Here is a 20459-nt window from a genome sequence, read left to right as displayed (position 1 = left end):
ACCATTAATTAATTGGCTCTTAAATTGAAAGCCTGTAGCCTGGACAATGTCCCATGATGCTTTCCCATGCTGCCAACAAACACCCTAATGTTGGGGAACAGTTTCTGAGTCCCAGGTAGGACAGAAACTTTGTCTGAGGTGATTGTCTTCTGATCTAAAAACTTCAAATATTAGAGGTCACCCCATTTATCTTGCCCCTCATCGTGTGCAGGGCCGTTTACAATCTGGTTAGGTGTTATGTCTTTGAAGTGGCTTAACTAATGCCACAGAAAGTAGTTTTGTTCAGCTGGGAGAATTTTGTCAACAGTCAAACTGAAAAATTGCTAAGAGCTCTTGGCACTAAGCTGAAACCAATCCAGGATGGTGAAACTGATAATTGACCTTTGGGATGTCAGTCCCAGCTCTAATCCATGTATATGCCTTGCTTGTCACTAATCAGTCTATCAGTCAATGGTATTTACTGAGCCCTTACTATATGCAGAGCACTGTACTAAGCATTTGGGGGAGAACTATAGGACAGAGTTGGTAGAACACACTCAAACAGATCAGTAAATGATATTTTTAGGGTGTTTACTGTGGGCAGAGAACTGTACTAAGTGCTTGGGAGAGGACTCGTTCCCTGGCTACAAGGAGTTTATGGTTTAGAGGGGAAGACAGTCATTAATTTAAATCAATAAATTCCGGATATGTGCATAAGTGCTGTGGCACTGAGGGAGGGGTGAATAAAGGATGCAAATCCAAGTGCAAGTGCGAAGCAAAAGGAAATCTTCTATCTTGTCCAGCCTTGGTGCAGTTTTTAGGTACAAAGAAAGTGCTTAATAAATACCATCATTATCATACACACCTTGCTGCTGCTGCTGCTGCTGCTGCTGCTGCTGCAAGAACATGGGACAGTTGAGGGGAGTGGGAATACACACACACACACAATCACACACACCCTCCCTCCCCTGCTTCTCCCCCCTTTCTCTGTAGCTCATCCTTAAACTCCATTTCTTCCCTCTGCTTATGAGATATTGTAGTGTCCAACTCTCCAACTAGATTTTAAGCTCAGAATGTGTTGTGTCTTCATGTTTCAGCATCCCTTGATCCCCATTTGTGCTCTTAGACTGTGAGCCCCCAAGTCTAATTCCCACCTGTGCCTTCTCTCCCCACACTTAGTAGAGTGTTCTGCACCCATTAAGAACATAATGCCTTTACTACAACTGTTATTTCTACTATGGCACAGCTCCAAGCTCATCTCCTCCAGGATGCCCACCCTGATTGACTCCATCATTTTCTTCCCTTCCCAGTACTCTGTGTGACTCGTGCCGTTAGTGTCCCGCTCCAGGAGTCAGGAGTTGCGGTTCACCAGTGACTGTGCGTGGCCACGGACGAGTGTGTGGTCTGCATACCCTGAGCCTGGAGGGAGTGATGCCCTGACTACCACATGAGGCTCTGGGTCCAAGGCTGTGGATGACATGGGCCACCTGTTCTGCCCCCAGGCCCTTGTGCCTTGAGAAGATGCCCTTGGCCTCGTTCCTCTCTCGGACCCAGAGGGCTGCTGGCCTGTGAGCCTGGGCCTGTCCGGATGGATACCAGAAGAGATGACTTTGTCTTCGGCAAAATTCTGGCTGTCATCCTCAACTAGAGCTGTGGAACCCCATCTTGAGAGATGAGTGGATTACTGATATGGGGCTCCACAGTTTCCCATCCTACCTTCTGGAAAAAGCTGAGAACCGTGTTTCTTACCAAACATTTCAGTCTCGGGGCTGGGGGCGAAGAAACCAGCAGTATCAGAGCTGGAAAAAGCCACATAGCTGATTGTAGACAGCTTAGTTTGGGGTAGACACTTATCTCCCCATATCCTAAGACACTGACTCTAATTCCAAGAAATGATGTGTACAGACAGTAGGACATAGCAGCAGTCAGCTACATCTAAGACTTGCCCCCATCCCCCTTGGCCCCAGGCCCGCTTTGGAGCACTAATAAGTATTTGGGGAGGCTGTGCCTCTGTATCACCCCCCAGTGACAACGGCCTTGTTCAGGGAGACTGCACCTTTTATCACTCACTGGTGGTACTAGGCATCACTCTAGTAATATTATATATAGTATAATAATAATTATTACTATTATTAGTGGAACTGCACCTCGCTATCTCCCCCTGGTGGCACCAATCGTTATTCTGGGAGACTGCACCTCTCTATCGCCGCCTGGTGGCACAATAGTATAGTATAGTACAGGTTAGTTTAGTTTAGTATAATAGAGAAGCAGCGTGGCTTAGTGAAACGAGCGCGGTCATGTTAGTCAGAGGACATGGTTTCTAATCCACCTCCTCCACTTGTTTGCAGTGTGACCTTGGTCAAGCCACTTAACTTCTCTGTGCCCAGTTACCTCATCTGTAAAATGAGGATCAAGACTGTGAGCCCCATGTGGGACAACCTGATTACTTTATATCTCCCCCAGAGCTTGGAACAGTGCTTGGTACGTAGTAAGCGCTTAACAAATACCATCATTATTATTAGTAGTTGTAATAGCAAGGTACTGCACTAGGCTTGTTTGGGAGGCAGCTTTTCTCTATTGTCCCATGGTGGTAGTAAGTATTGCTCTGTAAAGCTGCACCTCTCTATCTTTCTCACCACCCCTGGGTGGCACTGATGGTTTTTTTTTCATGGTGTTTTGGAAGCATGTACTATGTGCCAGGCACTGAACTAAGCACTGGGTTGAGAAGCTCATCAGGTCGGACACAGTCTACGTTCCACATGGGTGTCACAAGTCTTAGTCCCCATTTTAGAGATGAGGTAACTGAGGCTCAGAGAAGTGAAGTGACTTATCCAAGGTCACCCAACAGAGAAGCGGAGGGGTCTGGATTAAGAACCAGGTCCTTCTGACACGCAGGCCCAAGCTGTAGCCACCAGGCGGCGCTACTTCTGTCCTAGACGGTGATTCTGGGAGGCCGCGCCTCTCTATCGCCACCTGGGGGTACTTTGCTCCTACTGCGCCTGCTTCTTCCCTGGGCCTCCAGCTCCTCTAGGTCGCCCCCCGCCTCCTTTCCCCCAGCCTCCCCATGGCCTGAATCTCCCTCCTTCTCCACATAAGCCAGATCACCATCGTCCCCATCTTCAAAACATTATTAAGGTCGCAATTCCGCCAAGAGGCCATCTCTGATTAAGCCCTTTTCCCCCACCCTCCCGCTCCCGCTCCTCCCTTTGGCATCACCTACACCCTTTGGACATTCTTTATTTTCCCTACAGCTTTTATGTGCCTATCTGTAAAGTATGCACTTTGTATACAGAAATGCGGTGGATGGGTGTGAGCACAGATGGGGTAGTTAATAATAATAACAATAATAATAAAGATAATAATAATAATAATTGTGGTATTTTTTATGCACTTAATATGTGCCAGGCACTGTACTAAGCACTGGGATAGAAACAAACAAATAGGCTTGGTTAGGCCTGACAGTCAATATTTCCAGCCATTCAATAAACCAACAATTTAAGCAAAAAGGCTTCAGGCATCGGGAATATATAGTTAGCAAAGCCCAGGTTTCCAATTGTGGCCGAGAGTTGAGAACCTCAGTTTGTGGAGCAGGGGATCGACTGATGGTGGGAGACACCGCCAGGATGATTGGGGAGGCTGAGGCAGGGGACCAACATATGCCTTATTGAAGGCACATCTCCTTCAAGAAGCCTTCCCTGATTAAGTCCCCCTTTCCTCTTCTCAGACTTCCATCTGCCGCACCCTGATTTGCTTCCTTTATTCAACCCACGCCCCAGCCCCACAGCACTTATATCTGTAATTTTATTTATACTAATGTCTGTCTTTCTAGGCTGGAAGCCTGTTGTGGGCAGGGAATGTGTTTAGTTATATTTTACTCTGCCAGGTGCTCAGTACAGTACTCTGCACACAGTGAGCACTCAATAAATATGTTTGAATGAACTGAATGAAGCATGGCACCATGTGAACCACCAGACAACTGCTCCTCCTCCTCAATACCCCCTATCCCCAGCACTCATGTCTCTGCTGAGCCAACAGAAGCACAAACCTGGTGAGCTGGTGGTGTTGACTGCTACAGGGAGAATTGGTAGACATATTCCCTACCCCATAATAAGCAAAAGTCTAGAGGGCTGAGAAGAGGAAGGACTGGAATCTCTGCCAGGGGAAGACCCCAGATGAAACCAACTGTAGAAATCCACTAGGCCTGTCGGGGAGGGCAATGACTGCTTCCAAGTCAGAACCAGAAGTCTTTTTAAATGGCCTGCCTCGGCACTTTTGGGTAGCCCAGTGGGTCTCAGGGAATGAGAGGGAGATAGCACCAACTGAAGGTTGGCAAGAAAACTCCAGGGATCAGATGTCATTGACTAGGGAAGCAGCATGGCCTAATGGAAAGAGCCTGGGCCTGGGAGTCATAGGACCTAGGTTCTAATCCCAGCTCTGACACTTGCTTGCTATGTGACCTTAGGCAAGTCACCTCATTTCTCTGGACCTTAAGAAGCAACGTGGCTCAGTGGAAAGAGCCCGGGCTTGGAAGTCAGATGTCATGGGTTCGAATCCTGGCTCTGCCACTTGTCAGCTGTGTGACTATGGGCAAGTCACTTAACTTCTCTGTGACTCAGTTACCTCATCTGGAAAATAGGAAACTGTGAGCCTCACGTGGGACAACCTAATTACCCTGTATCTACCCCACCGCTTAGAACAGTGCTCTGCACATAGTAAGCATTTAACAAATACCAACATTATTATTAAAATGGGAATTCAATCCCTTTTCTCCCTTTTTTATGGTATTTGTGAAGCATTATGTGCCAGGCACTGTACCTGGGATAGAGTCAAGCTAATCAGGTGCACACAATCCATGTCCCCCATGGGACTCAAAATCAATCCTCATTTTACAGATGAGGCAACTGAGGCACAGAGAAGTAGAGTGACTTACCCTACGTCACACAGCAGACACGTGGCACAGCCAGAACTAGAACTGTTGTCAACCATGTCCTTCTGACTTCATGGCCCATGATCTATCCACTAGGCCATGCCACTTCCCCCTCCCAGATTGTGAGCCCCACGCAGGACAGGGACTATGTCCAACCTGATTATCCTCTATCTACCTCAGTGCTTATTACAGTGCTTGGCACACAGTAAGCTCTTAGTAAATACCACTCTTCTTATTACCTGGAATCCCCAACCCCAGCATTGTAGTCTAAGAGGGTCTTCCCTGCCTTCTCAGGGTCAGAAGCCCCTCTGGTTGAGCCGAGGCCGAGTCAGTTAGGGCTAGTAGACTGTAAACTCATTGTGGGCAGGGATTGTGTCTGTTCTATTGTACTCTCCCAAGTGCGTAAGACGCTGCTCTGCACACAGTAAGTGCTTAATACATATGATGGATTGCCAGTAGGTGGGGGGCTGGAGTCTCTGGGACTCTAGGACGGTATCTGTAAAATGGGATGAAGGGAGTGTCTGCTCACTGCCATCCCCTAACACCAGGCAGGACTTGGGAAGGGAGCTCTGAATGCAGGACAGCTGTAGAAATGGTTTATTGTTTGTTTTTGCAGGCTCTGTTCTTTCCTTAGGCAGTCAAGGAATTTGGGGTTTCTCGGCAGCAACTCTTTTTATCAAAACAAAATATGCATTAGCCATCTCCCTGAAACATCTCTGCCCCCAAGGCTCTCATGGGGGGTGGGGGGTGGGAGGGCATGCGGGGGAAGATGGGGGGTGGAGGAGAGTGGAGGAGAGTGGAATCCCCTCAGGCCCCTTCCCCAGGCCTGCTTGAGAGCAGGAGGTGGGCAGGGTCTCTCTGCATGGAGCCTGGCCACAGGGCATAAGAGTCTTGGGGCAGTGCTGGGGGATGTCCAGATGCGGTGTGCGTCCAGAAGGGATGAGAATATTGGGGTACCCCTCCCCCCCCGCTGCAATGACAGGAGCTCCTCCTGTCCCCCAGAGCCTCAGGACCTGCTCTCTCTCCCTCTATGACTCCCGACCCCAGAGACAGAGGTTATGCCTAGCTACCACCATCCAGTGGGGAGAGGGTCCGGATGTCACTGGCCCTTCCCTCTGAGCAAGCAGCCCCTTCCCCGGACCTTGAGACCTGGTGGCCCCAGGGTCCAGACTGAGAGGCCCTGGGATAGTGCCTGGCTGGTGGAGAAGGATTTGAGCCTAAATCTCCTGGCCCACCCTGAGCTGGCCACTGAGAGACCCTCCCCATCCCTCCCGCAACCCAGTCCTGGCTTCAGTGACTCCCTCTCCTCTAGCCCCTACACCACCCCCATTAACTCCAATTCTGGGCTCTGTTGGACCCTTGCCTGTCTGCCTGTCTTCTCTTCCCCACTGGGATGATCCCCAGAATTCAAAGCACCAGCTAGGAGGGGGCTGCAGCCCCTGGAGACCTCCACCCCTCGCCCCCAACCGCTGTAGCCTCCGAGAGGAGAAGTCCATGACAAAGCCAAACTCAACCCATAGGGGTTCTCCCTCCACTCTCCAAAATACCTGGGTGAGGAGGTGGGGGGCACAGTCAGCAACTCCCAGTCTGCCCTCTCCCTAAGGGACAGACAGTACCCGGACTAAGTCTTCCCAAAGCTGTGGGAGTGTGGAATCTGATCCTGGCAGAGGAGAGGAAATCCCCCCACACACACACAATTGTGGGCATTGGCACTTCCCACCCCAATTCCATTCCTGGCTAAGGCTTGGTCTAGGGGTACGGGAAGTGCCACCCCCATGGTTAGTGATTGGACAGAGAGGACCCTAAGGAGGGGACCAGCCGGGCAGGTAGGAGGGCCCGGAGCTGGAGATTGAAGGCAGAAAGAGGGGTGAGAGGAGAACCCCAGATCTGCAGCAGGGTGCAGATCTCTGGGGGCAAAAACGCCTGTGTCTGGTGGGCAGAGGGCCAGGGCTCTCTCCAGCGGGCTGGCCATGCTCCAGCAGGCTGGTCCACGCTGGCACACACTCAGATCTCTCTGTTTATCTGTGGCCCGTGTACTAGGAATGTGCCAGCCTTGGTGTGGTTAAAGCCTGACCAATATGGCTGTGACTGCCTGAACTAGGGAAGCCCAACTCCTGGCCAGAGTCAGAGCTGGGGGGAGGTTGTCCTGCTGGGCCTGGACACTTCTGGCTGTGGGACTTTAACAATTCGGGGTGACCTTCAGTTCACACCTACTTTAGGGGATGAGTGGGACCCCGACGTCGGTACTGGGGAAAGAAGGTGGCAGGGGAAGGAAAGAATCCCGGGGTCCGGCCCCCAAGCAGCCCAGGCTGCTCCAGGTTGACAACAGGTATGGCTGGAGGCACGGTGGCCTGATAGCCAGATCCCTGGGGGTCCGGAAGCCTGGGCCTTTGAGGGTCTGGGGGTCCGGTGGAATCCCAGGGGCCTGCTGGGGCAAGCCAAGGCCAGGCTTCCCCACCTGGCAGTGCCCACAACTCTCCGAGTTGCCATGCTCTGGCTGGAGGCAGGAAGAGCCTGGGGGTCATGGAGGCCAGGGTACTGCTAAACTAGGCCAGTACATGTTCACGCCTAGTGCTCTGCATCCATGGCATCTAGGTACTTGGCTTTGATGATTCTGGGCAGCAGATTGTACCTGGGGAAGACACAGGTGGGGTGGCAGAGCTGAGGGGGGAGACCAACAGTTAAGGGAGACTCGATTGGGAGGGGGAGTCCCTGCTGAACCCCGCTGTTCCCCCCGATAATAATAATAATTGTATTTGTTAAGCACTTACTATATGCCAGACACTGTACTAAGTGCTGGAGTGGGTACAAGCAAATTGGGTTGGACACAGTCCCTGCCCGGTATGGGGCTCACAGTCTCAATCCCCACTTTGCAGAGGAGGCAACTGAGGCCCAGAGAAGTGAAGTGACTTGCCCAAGGTCCCACAGCAGACACATGGTGGAGTTGGGATTAAAACCCACGACCTTCTGACTCAGAGGCCCATGCTCAATCCACTATGCCATGCTGCTTCTGATAAGGCTGGGTGGCAGGAGGAATCCTTGGAGGTTTTCAAATATCATCAACAAGGTTCCATCTTCCACTAGACTGAAGGCTCATTGCAGGTGGGGAATGTGTCGGCTATGTTGTAATACTGTACTCTCCCAGGCACTTAGAACAGTGTTCTTCACTCAGTAAGTGTTCAATAAATACGATTGACCGACTGGGGGCCCGAGTTCCCAATTCCAGTCTGACCTCATTCATTCATTCATTCATTCATTCATTCAGTCAGTCAGTCATTCATTCATTCATTCATTCATTCATATTTATTGAGCTCTTACTGTGTGCAGAGCAGCCTATGCTTCCCATGCAGTCTCTAGACTGTAAGCTCGTTGTGGGCTGGGAATATGTCTGTTTATTGTTGTATTGTACTTTCCCAAGCCCTTAGTATAGTGCTCTGTACACAATAAGTGCTCAATAAATAAGATTGAATAAATGAGTGAAAGAGATAAGCCCAAAGCCCCCCCCCCACCCCGGGGAGAGATCGGAGGGTGCCCCGGGGAGGCAGAAGAGGTCGGGGGGGGGACCTGATGGGGATCATAGCAATCATGATGAGGGGGAAGATCATCTTCATGTAGTGCAGTGGAGACATGCCAAACGCACAGAGGAGCAGCAGCTGGAGCACCTGCAGCCCGGTGAAGTAGTGGATGGTTCGCTGGGGCACCCGCCAGATGTAATGTGTCAGGGGGTAGGCCATCTGCGGAGAAAGAGAGTGGAAGGCCACTGGGTGGGCATGAGTAGGGCTTACCAGATCTCAGCCCGGCCCCAGGGGGGCGAGGGCTCAGGGGGAATGGGGTCGGCATCCCCCTCCACACACCGACAAGGCCAGGGCAGGAGGGGACCGGGACACGGGAGGGGGCTGGGCACCTGTTCCTCGAGCAGGAGGGCGAACCGCTCAAACAGCTGGTTGCCATCGATGGAGGTGAGGGCGATGTAGAAGAACAGGCCATAGAGCAAAGGCTTTGGGATCCACTGCAGCAGAAAGGGCAGCAGCGGGAGGGACAACCCCACCACGACGTTGGCCACCAGGGTTGTCAGTCGAGTCTCCTTCACACTCATGATCCTGGAGAAGGGGGCAAGGAGGTCTGGCCTGGCCAATCTATCTTCATCTTCACATCGCTCCTCAAATCTGATAATGACTCTCCCCTACTTTAAAGCCTTTCTGAAGGCCCATCTCCTCCAAGAGGCCTTCCCTGACTAATCCCCCCTTTCTTCTTCTCCCACTCCCTTCCGTGTTGCCCTGACCTGCTCCCTTGATTCATACCCCCTTCCAGCCCCACACCACTTATTTCCAGATCTGCCATTTATTGATTTCTACTCATGTCTGTTTCCCCCCTAGACTGTAAGTTCTTTATGAGTAGGGAATGTGCCTGCTATACTGTTCTATTGTATTCTCCCAAGCGCTTAGTACAGTGCTCTACACCCAATAAGCACTCAATAAATATGATTGAATGAATGAATGAGGGGGCTGCTGCCCCATAACTATCCACTGCCAATCCACCTGCCCAGGCCTCATCGCGGGGGTTGGTGCTGGGGTAGAGAGGAGCTAGGGGTGGGGACAAGGGCTGGGGGAGGGACAGGGGCGCTCACGTCTCATAGATGTGCTCGTTCTCCCCGCACTCCTCCATGAAGGCCAGGGCTCGGACGTGCATAGGGAAATGTGGGTAGGCGACATGGAGCCAGGGCAGACCGAACACGGATAGCCCCATGTTGATTAGAGCCACCAGCAGCAGGTGCCAGTGGTAGGCTGTGCCCTTCACCAACCTGTGGTATGGACCACAGACATCCAAGGTCAGGCACCCTCAAAACACACTCACAAAGACACAAACACACAAACACAGACACACCCCTGCTCTAAAAGCCATGCGGGAAGCAGTGGGGCCTAGTGGCAAGAGCCCGGGCCTTGAAGTCAGAGGACCTGGGTTCTAATTCCGGCTCCCCCTCCCCGTGTCTACTGGGTGGCCTTGGGCAAGTCCCTTCATCTCTCTGAGCCTCAGTTACCTCATCTGTAAAATGGGGATTAAATCCTACTCCCTCCTACTAGGTGAAGCAGCGTGGCTCAGTGGAAAGGGCATGGGCTTGGGAGCCAGAGGTCATGGGTTTGAATTCTGGCTCTGCCAGCTGTCAGCTGTGTGACTGTGGGCAAGTCACTTTACTTCTCTGTGCCTCAGTTCCCTCATCTGTAAAATGGGGATGAAGACTGTGAGACTCATGTGGGACAACCTGATTACCCTGTATCTACCCCAGCGCTTAGAACAGTACTCTGCACATAGTAAGCACTTAACAAATACCAACATTATTATTATTATTACTTAAACCATGAGCCCCTTGTGGGGCGGGGGCTCTGTCCAACCTGATTAACTTCTAAGTGCTCCAATGCTTAGAACAGTGCTTGGCAGATAGAAACCTATACTAAACACCTTAACACCTATACTAATACTAATATCACTAATAATTATGATAATACAAGGAGGGACTGAGTTGAGCCTCTCTCTCCCTTACTAAATGAGGAGGCAGATCAGAGAGGGAGAGTGCTGTCCCAGGGCCCCACAGTGGCTGGCTGCAACTGCCTCTCAGGCTCACTCCCTTGGAGCCATTACCTCGTGGGCTCGGGATCTCTGCTCCCCTGAGGCGCAGCCTCGGCCCGCCCGGCCCCGATTCCCGAGAAGCCCCCCTTCGCCTGCCGCTCGCCGACTCATCTGCGCTTCCTCCGCCTCCACCGGGGAGCTGAGCCTCGGACCGCCCGGACCCGCGCCCGCCTCAGCCTTTCGCAACCTGGACCTCCGCACCCCCGCTCGGGAACTCCGACACTAAGGATCTTCGCCCCCACAGACCCCCAGCCACCAGCTCCCAGTCCACCGCCCCCTGCTCGGGCCCGGGGACATTGCGCTCCCCTTCTCGATCCTGGGGACATTGTGCTCCCCTTCTCGGCCCCAAGGACATTGTGTCCTCGGGGGACATTGTGTCCCCCTGCTCGGGCCCGGGGACATTGTGCTCCCCAACCGCTCCCCGACTCCGCCCGAGGTGGCCATTTTGGGAAGCCCCCACTCTGCCTGAGGCGGCCATTTTGGGAAGGCCTCACTCCCTCTTCCCTCTTGAGGTGATTCATCTCTCCCGCCCCCGCCCCGGGCGACGACGTCCTTGTTCTCACCATGTTACCTTACCTTAGCCGCCGCCTACGGCCGCCACCCACCCCGGACAACCTCAGGGCCCCCCCGCCGCCACAGGGTTATTTGGTCATGAGCTCTGGGACTCTCTCGGCCGCTGGCCGCTTGACTTTGAGTCTGATTGGGTAGGGTCGGCTCGTCCCCCGACCCTGGTCATCGCCTGCTTATTAACACTATTGTAGTGTGCCTTACTGTAGCATGTTGCTATATTAGCGATCTCGCTTGTTATTTATTGTCGTCAGACTTTGAGTTTGATCAGGTCGCCCCTTAATCGAGTCTACCCCCGACCCTGGTCATCGCCCCTTTTATTAACACGACTATATTGTATCATACTGCATCATGTTGCTATATTAGCACTACCGTATTGTATCATACTGTATCATGTTGCTATATTACCGATTTCGTTTGTTACTGTTTATTGTTGTCAGTGCTGCCACCCACCTCTCTGGCCTCGCCATGTCCCTCCTCCCCCCTCCCCCCTCCCGCCCCTTCCTATCCTCCCCTTCCCCTTCCCCTCTCTCGCTCAGCTCTTTCCCGCTCTCTCCTCTGTCTCCTCCCCCCCTCCCCTCTCCCGCCCTAGAACCCCACTTTACCAGCGCTACCCCTCTTCCCCCTCCCCCTACTCTTCCCCCCACCAAACCCCCTCTTCACCCCCTCCCCCCTTCTCTCTTCCCCACCCATGCCCCATCCCAGTCCTCTTGTCCCACCGCTACCCCTCATCCCCCTCTCCCCGCCCAGGGCCCCGCCACCTCCTTCCCATCCAAACCCTCCCCTCCCCGCGCCCTTCCCCCCTCCCCCCCTTGCACCCACAGCTACTTTCAAGTGTGGCCTCTGGAACCCCCGCTCTATTACAGGTAAGCTACCTTTCATCCATGACCTTTTCCTCTCTCGCTCTCTCCTCCTCCTCGCCCTTTCGGAAACGTGGCTCTCTCCCGAAGACACGGTCTCCGCCGCCGCTCTCTCCAGCGGAGGCCTCTCCTTCTCCCACTCCCCCAGACTCACCGGTAAGGGAGGAGGCGTCGGCTTCCTCCTCTCGCCCCGTTGCCGCTTCCGCACTATCCCTCCTCCCCCCTCCCTCTCCTTCCCCTCCTTCGAAGCCCATATCATTCGCCTCTACCACCCCCTCCAGTTACTTGTCGCCGTCATCTACCGCCCTCCCGGTCCCACCTCCGACTTCTTCAACCACCTTGACCCCTTTGTCACCTTCCTTCTCTCCTTCTCTCTGCCCACTCTAATCCTCGGAGACTTCAACATCCATATGGATGTACCCGACGACTCCTCTGCCGCCCGCCTGCTATCCCTCCTCGACTCTGCCGACCTCCTCCTCCACCATACCGCGCCCACTCACCGACTCGGTCACACCCTCGATCTCGTCATCTCCTACCGCTGCACTATCTCCTCCCTCACCAACTCTGAAATCCCTCTCTCTGACCATAACCTTCTCACCTGCCTCATCTCTCACACTCCCTCCCCCTGCAAATCTTCCCTACTGCCCCACAGAGACCTCCGCTCTCTCGATCCCATCCATCTTTCCAATAGCATCTCTCCTCACCTTGCCGCCCTGTCCTCTCTTCCCACTCTCGACGAGCGGGTCTCCGCTCTCAACTCCACCCTCTCTACTCATCTCGACTCTCTCGCCCCCCTTTCCCTCCGCCGCTCTCACTCCACTAACCCACAGCCCTGGATCACCTCCTCTGTCCGCCTCCTACGCTCCTATGGTCGAGCTGCTGAGCGCTGCTGGCGAAAGTCCAAGCACCGAGCCGACCTCACACACTTCAAATTTATCCTTTCCTGCCTTAACTCTGCCCTCTCCTCCGCCAGGCAAAGCTTCTTCTCCTCCCTCATCGACACCCATGCCCGTCACCCCCGCCGATTGTTCCGGACCTTTAACTCTCTCCTTAGGCCCCCTGTTCCTCCCCCTCCCCCATCTCTCACCCCCAATGATCTGGCCACCTATTTCCTCACGAAAATCAACACGATCAGGTCTGAGCTCCCCAAAGTCACCCCTCCGCCTCTCCCCTCCCACCCACCAACCCCCTCCCCTACTTTCCCATCCTTCCCTGCAGTATCCTCAGAGGAGATCTCCTCCCTCCTCGCAAGTGCCACCCCCTCCACCTGCGCCTCGGACCCCATTCCCTCTCACCTTATTAAAACCATCGCCCCTACCCTCCTACCTTCCTTAACTTCTATTTTTAACCACTCAATCTCGAAGGGCTCCTTCCCCTCTGCCTTCAAACATGGCCACGTCTCCCCCATCCTAAAAAAACCCGCTCTTGACCCCACTTCCCCCTCCAGTTATCGCCCTATCTCCCTACTACCCTTCCTTTCCAAAATCCTAGAACGAGTCGTCTACAATCGATGCTTAGAATTCCTTGACTCCCATTCTCTCCTAGACCCCCTCCGATCTGGCTTCCGTCCCCTCCACTCTACCGAGACTGCTCTCTCTAAGGTCACCCATGACCTCCTTCTTGCCAAATCCAATGGCTCCTACTCCATTCTGATCCTCCTTGACCTCTCTGCTGCCTTTGACACTGTCGACCATCCCCTCCTCCTCCATACCTTATCTCACCTTGGCTTCACGGACTCTGTCCTCTCCTGGTTCTCCTCTTACCTCTCTGGCCGATCATTCTCGGTCTCCTTCGCTGGAGCCTCCTCCCCCTCCCATCCTTTAACTGTTGGAGTTCCTCAAGGGTCAGTTCTTGACCCTCTTCTGTTCTCTATTTACACTCACTCCCTCGGTGAACTCATTCGCTCTCACGGCTTTGACTACCATCTCTACGCAGATGACACGCAGATCTACATCTCCGCTCCTGTCCTCTCCCCCTCCCTTCAGGCTCGCATCTCCTCCTGCCTCCAGGACGTCTCCACCTGGATGTCGGCCCGCCACCTAAAACTCAACATGAGCAAGACTGAGCTCCTCATCTTCCCTCCCAAACCCGGTCCTCTCCCAGACTTCTCTATCACCGTGGATGGCACGACCATCCTTCCCGTCTCTCAGGCCCGCAATCTCGGTGTCATCCTTGACTCGTCTCTCTCATTCACCCCACACATCCTATCCGTTACCGAGACCTGCCGGTTTCACCTCTACAATATCGCCAAGATCCGCCCTTTCCTCTCCACCCAAACGGCTACCTTACTGTTACGGGCTCTCGTTATATCCCGGCTAGACTGTGTCAGCCTTCTCTCTGACCTCCCTTCCTCCTCTCTCGCCCCGCTCCAGTCTATTCTTCACTCCGCTGCCCGGCTCATCTTCCTGCAGAAATGATCTGGGCATGTCACTCCCCTTCTTAAACAACTCCAGTGGTTGCCTATCAACCTCCGCTCCAAACAAAAACTCCTCACTCTAGGCTTCAAGGCTCTCCATCACCTTGCCCCTTCCTACCTCTCCTCCCTTCTCTCTTCCTACCACCCACCTCGCACGCTCCGCTCCTCTGCCGCCCACCTCCTCACCGTCCCTCTGTCTCGCCTATCCCGCCGTCGACCCCTGGGCCACGTCCTCCCGCGATCCCGGAACGCCCTCCCTCCTCACCTCCGCCAAACTGATTCTCTTTCCCTCTTCAAAACCCTACTTAAAACTCACCTCCTCCAAGAGGCGTTCCCAGACTGAGCTCCTCTTCTCCCTCTACTCCCTCTGCCATCCCCCCTTTACCTCTCCGCAGCTAAACCCTCTTTTTCCCCTTTTCCCTCTGCTCCTCCACCTCTCCCTTCCCATCCCCACAGCACTGTACTCCTCAGCTCAGCTGTATATATTTTCGTTACCCTATTTATTTTGTTAATGAAATGTACATCGCCTTGATTCTATTTAGTTGCCATTGTTTTTACGAGATGTTCTTCCCCTTGACTCTATTTATTGCCTTTGTTCTTGTCCGTCCGTCTCCCCCGATTAGACTGTAAGCCCGTCAAACGGCAGGGACTGTCTCTATCTGTTGCCGACTTGTTCATCCCAAGCGCTTAGTACAGTGCTCTGCACATAGTAAGCGCTCAATAAATACTATTGAATGAATGAATGAATGAATTATTTTATTTTTTTAATGATATTTGTTAAGCACTTACTATGTGCCAGACACCGTTTTAAGTGCTGCAGTACATACAACATTGTCAGTTCAGACAGAGTCCCTATCCTGCATGGGGCGAACAGTCTTAATCCCCATTTTATAGATGAGGTAACTGAGGCATGAAGAAGTGACGGGACTCACCCAAGGTCACACAGCAGATAAGTGGAGGAGGCAGGATTAGAACCCAGGTCTTTTTCATTCATTCAAGAGTATTTATTGAGCGCTTACTATGTGCAGAGCACTGTACTAAGCTCTTGGAATGTACTGCTCGGCAACAGATAGAGACAATCCCTGCCCGATGACGGGCTCACAGTCTATTCAGGGGAGACAGACGGCAGAGCAAAACAGAACGAAACAAAAACAAGACATTAATACGATAAATAGAATCAAGGGGATGTACACCTCATTAACTCCCAGGCCCTCTCTACTAGGCTGTACTGGTTCTTTAAGCCTGGGGTTCCCAGTCCCTGGCACTGCCTCCCCCCGCTGGAGCCACCTCTCACCCAGTCCAAAAGATGAGGCGGAGGGAAGTTGAGCCGGACGGGAGGGGGTGGGAGGGCGGGCGCAGAGAGGCCATACGTGTTGTTGGGCTCGTTGGCCAGCGACACCACGATGTTCTGCTCGATGAAGAAGAGTATGGACAACAAGAGCCCCAGGCTCATAGTGCTCAGTGCTGCACCAGTGGACAGCAGGTGCACCGGTGCCAGCTCAAACAGGCTCTCGCTGGGGTTGTAGCTGAACTTGGACACTACCAGGGGACGGGAGGGGCCGTGAGGAGCCCACCCCGTTTCCATCCTGGTTCTTTCCTCATCCGCACCCTGGCTCTGGTCTCCCCGACTCCCTCATGCCCACGGGCCCTCTTGCTCTAGCTCCAGGGGAAGAGGCAAGTGCCACAGCCAAGTTGGTGCACTGAGCAGAACGAAAGGCACCCTCAGCCCCTGTTCACTGTGTCGCCCTCCCCTCTTCCCACCTGGACTGGGCTGGAGGGTCCCCCCGCCAACCATGCCTGTGCCCACGCTTCCTTCCGAGGCCGCTCACATCACCCGGCAATGTGGTTCCTGCCTGTATTGTCGGAGGGATGGAAATACTGATCTGTGTGGCCGGACCCTGTCCAGACACCCCCACTCCTCTCCCCCCGGCCCCTCTGCCCCGCCCGCCCCATCAGCCAGACATCTGCAGCACGGCTGGGATGACCCATCCGGCCCAGCTCAGACTCAGACCAGGTCCCAGAAGGTGGGCTCTGAACTCGGGCGGCCGGGGAAGAAGCCTCAGCTTGGCAGAGGTGCCCTTGGGCTGGGCGGGGTGGATGGGCAATAACACAGGGCACGGTGGGCAATAACACAGGGCACCCCTGTGTTGCACTCTATCTCCCAGAATAAATAGGAGCCCACGAGAGAGAAGGTGAGCACCGAGATGGGCAGCACACAGTCGGACAGGATCTTCTGAACATGGGTATGAAGGTAGGGGCTATGGAGGGCAAGCATACTGGTAACTGTGTTTCCTTCTGAAGCTGAGCGCTATTCCTCCGAGGAGCCAGTCTGGATTGACCCTCGGCCTGACTCCAGTCACTGCGATTGTGTGTGCGTGTGTGTGGAACCTTGACTAACTCCAGTCACTCCAGATCTCTCAGATTCTGTGTGTGTGTGTGCGTGTGTGTGTGTCTCCTTACTTAACCATCAGCCTTGAAGGCAGGGACTGTATCTCCTCCCTCTGCCACTCCCCCAACATCCACATGCAGGCCATCCACCCTCCGTCCCCCATCCCTACCCTTGGTCCTGGGCCCCATGCACTGTCTGGCTGTCAGGCCTATAAGGCAAAGGCGAGGGATCCCAAACTGGAACAAGAAGGGTTCAGGGCCAGGCCTGGAAGGCAAAGGCTTGTGGGCCAGTCCTGCAAAACAAAGGCAGGGGGGCCCAAACTGGAAAGAGAAGGGTTCAAGGCCAGGCCTGGAACAAGAAGGGTTAGGGGCCAGGACTGCAAGGCAAAAGCAGGAGGACCCAAACTGGAACATGAAGGGTTTGGGGCCAGGTCTGGAAGGCAAAAGTGGGGGGACCCAAACTGGAACAAGAAGGGTTCAGGGCCAGGCCTGAAAGGCAAAGACAGGGCTACCCAAACTGGAACAAGAAGGGTTGGGGGCCAGGCCTGGAAGGCAAAGGCAGACGGTCCCAAACTGGATCAAGAAGGGTTCAAGGCCAGGCCTGGAAGGCAAAGGCTTGTGGGCCAGGCCTGCAAGGCAAAGGTCGGGGGGCCCAAACTGGAAAGAGAAGGGTTCAGGGCCAGGCCTGGAATGAGAAGGGTTCGGGACCAGGACTGCAGGGCAAAAGCATGGGAGCCCAAACAGGAAAAAGAAGAGTTCGGGGCCAGGTCTGGAAGGCAAAGGGGGGGTGGGGGGAGGGCAAACTGGAATGAGAAGGGTTTGGGGCCAGGTAAGGAAAGAAAAAGCGGGGGGACCCAAACGGGAACAAGAAGGGTTTGGGGCCAATCTGGAAGGCAATGTCAGGGTGACCCAAACTGGAACAAGAAGTGTTCGGGGCCAATCTGGAAGGCAAAGGTGGGGAGATCCAAAATGGAACGAGAAGGGTTGGGGACCAGGCCTGCAAGGCAAGGGCGAGGGGTGGCCAAAACTGGAACGAGAAGGGTTCTGGGCCAGGCCTAGAACGAGAAGGGTTCGGGCCAGTCCTGCAAGGCAAAGGCGGGGGGTGCCCAGACTGGCACGAGAAGGGTTCAGGGCCAGCTCTGGAAAGCAAGGACAGGGGGGCCCAAACTGGAACGAGAAGGGTTCATGGCCAGGTCTGGAATGCAAAGGTGGCAGAGCCCAAACTGGAATGAGAAGGGTTCATGGCCAGGTCTGGAAGGCAAAGGCGGTGGGTCTCAAACTGGAACGAGAAGAGTTAGGGGCTAGGTCTAGAAGGCGAAGGCAGGGAGGGACCCAAACTGGAATGAGAATAGTTCAGGGCAAAGTAAGGAAAGAAAAAGCAGGGAGACCCAAATGGGAACAAGAAGGGTTCGGGGCCAGATCTGGAAGGCAAAGGATGGGGAACCAGGCCTTGAAGTCAAAGGCCGGGGGGGGGGGGGTTGGGGGAGGGGGAACAAACTGGCACGAGAAGGGTACGGGGCCAGAAGGCAAAGGCTGGGATGCCCCAATTGGAACGAAAAGGCTTTGAGGCCAGGTCTGGAAGGCAAAAGCAGGGGCGACCCAAACTGGAACGAGAAGGTGGTTAGGCCTGCAAGGCAAAGGTGCTGGCCTCAAACTGTAACAAATAGGGCTGGGGCAGGCTATTTCTGGAGTTACACAGAGCTGTAACTGAGGTGCAGTTTGGTATTGGTTTAGGGTAGAGTAAGCACCTGTCTCTACACCTCTCTCTGTTAGGGCCAGTGTCTTGGGGGTAGGGGGTGGAGGGTGGAGGGCCAAGTGCATGCAAGAGAACTAGGCTGCCTGCAAATTCTCCCCCGACCCCCCAACTCCTTCTCCAGCTGAGACCACTTGCTGCTGATAGAGGGCAGGGTGGGGCATGCACACTCCTTAACATTATTAATTGACGTGTGGCTTTCAAGGCTAGGTTTCACAGCTCCAGACACAGACCTCGTTTCAAGTGCTCCATTGTGACACCCCACTCCATGGGGTAGGGGCTTTTCTGCACCATCCCCAGAGAAGGCCTCCGTGAGTCCCAAAATTCCCGATAGCATGTCAGCTCAGTTCTGGTTGCACACAGCTCAGGGCGGGATGGTCACGGGGAGAATCTGACCTGTCTGAGACAACTTGCCTCAAGGATCATCTCTCTAATGTGGACATAAGCCAATTCCCAGAAGTGCTCTGCTTGTCAAGATGGTCACGGTCTGGGCTCCCGCCCAAAAGGGAAAGGTGTGCATGTAGTGATTTGGGGGTGGGAGGGTTAGTGAGAAGACCACCACTCTCAGCACAAAAGTTGGTTCTGGAAGCTGAGGGTCTGACCAGGGTACTGGTTATGTTTGTGGGACTGAGCAGACCCAGGGACCCTTAATTCTATTGACGGGTCAGGCCTCTGTGCCCACAGTCCTGTCTGCAGAATCACCCTGCACTTCCTCAGTCTCCAGAGAAGGAACCCTTCTGGACTTGACAGTGGTGGCTTCTGGGGGTTCTAGTGTAGGACAGAGTGGCATCAGTATATCCATCCCAATCCTCTCTGAGGAGCAGAGCTTTGCAGACTTCAGTCTCAGAGTAATTCAGCAGGGGTGCTGGTGGAAGAGACATGGGAAGCAGCGTGGCTTAGTGGAAAGAGCACAGACTTGGGAATCAGAGGACGTGGGTTCTAATCCTGGCACCACCCCTTGTCTATTTGTGGCCTTGGGCATATCACTTAACTTCTCTGTTCCTTAGTTACCTCATCTGTAAAACGGGGATTGAGACTGTGAGACCCATGTGGGAAAAGGACTGTGTCCAACCCAATTAGCTTGAATCCACCAGGGCTTAGTACAGTTCCCAACACACAGTAAGCGCTTAACAAATACTATCATCATTATTATTTAAGGTTTGTCCAGAGAAACACAAATTCCCAACAGCTGTCCAGTGGGTCTCATCTCTTGACCCCCACCCCACCTTCCTGTCCTGTTTCAGTTCCCTCCTCATAGCCCCCACATCCAAGCAGCTGACACTGGACCCCAGGAACAGTCAGGGCAGCCTGGCCCTTCAAAGCAGACTGACCATCACTCTCCTCACCTTCAGAGCTTTCCTAAAATCACATCTCCTCCAAGACGTCTAAGCCTTCATTTCCTCTATTTAATAATAATGGTATTTGTTAATAATAATAATAATGTTGGTATTTGTTAGGCCACTTACTATGTGCAGAGCACTGTTCTAAGTGCTGGGGTAGATCAGGTTGTCCCAAGTGAGGCTCACAGTTAATACCCGTTTTACAGATGAGATAACTGAGGCACAGAGAAGTGACGTGACTTGCCCACAGTCACACAGCTAACAAGCTGGCAGAGTCGGGATTCAAACCCATGACCTGTGATTCCCAAGCCTGTGCTCTTTCCACCGAGCCATGCTGCTTCTCTAAGCACTTACTATGTGCCAGACACTGTACTAAGTACTGGAGGCAATGTACTAAGTGCAGAAGAGAGTGAGAGAAGAGGAAGAGAGCTGATTTTGTTTTTATTTTGTGCCTGCATGTTGCGTTTTACTGTTTCATCATTCCTGATGTGTCCATCCCCAGTCTCTCAGAGCAGGAGAAGGAGGCCTAGAAGATTGCAGAAAACCTAGTTTTTTGGGGGTGGCTGGGGGTGCAAACACTGTTTCTGTGTCTGAGACCACAAGA

General features: G+C 53.6%; 1 protein-coding gene across 1 annotated transcript; it reads right to left on the bottom strand.

Annotated features, from left to right (window-relative positions):
* Positions 1–7472: 7472 nt before the first annotated feature.
* LOC114808110 (sodium bicarbonate transporter-like protein 11) lies at positions 7473–16649 on the bottom strand. Its single transcript, XM_029055590.1, has 6 exons — positions 16526–16649; positions 15745–15913; positions 9534–9707; positions 8811–9006; positions 8471–8640; positions 7473–7538 (listed from the first exon to the last, which is right to left on the bottom strand). The coding sequence occupies exons 1-6, from the start codon at positions 16647–16649 to the stop codon at positions 7475–7477; spliced, it is 897 nt and encodes a 298-aa protein (XP_028911423.1). The 3' UTR covers positions 7473–7474.
* Between the last annotated feature and the right edge of the window lie 3810 nt (positions 16650–20459).

Source organism: Ornithorhynchus anatinus, chromosome X5, assembly GCF_004115215.2.
Source record: "Ornithorhynchus anatinus isolate Pmale09 chromosome X5, mOrnAna1.pri.v4, whole genome shotgun sequence".
In the NCBI taxonomy this organism is placed as follows: domain Eukaryota; kingdom Metazoa; phylum Chordata; class Mammalia; order Monotremata; family Ornithorhynchidae; genus Ornithorhynchus; species Ornithorhynchus anatinus.
Note: the sequence above shows the minus strand (reverse complement) of the source record. Positions and strands in the feature narration are given on the sequence as shown.

Excerpts from the sequence above, each read along its gene's own strand:
- LOC114808110 (XM_029055590.1), bottom strand. The coding sequence starts at position 16,649 with ATGCTTGCCCTCCATAGCCCCTACCTTCATACCCATGTTCAGAAGATC. Across the intron at positions 9,708-15,744 it reads GCCAACGAGCCCAACAACAC|GTTGGTGAAGGGCACAGCCT; the intron begins GTATGGCCTCTC and ends TCCATACCACAG. Across the intron at positions 8,641-8,810 it reads CCCTCCTGCTCGAGGAACAG|ATGGCCTACCCCCTGACACA; the intron begins GTGCCCAGCCCC and ends CTTTCTCCGCAG.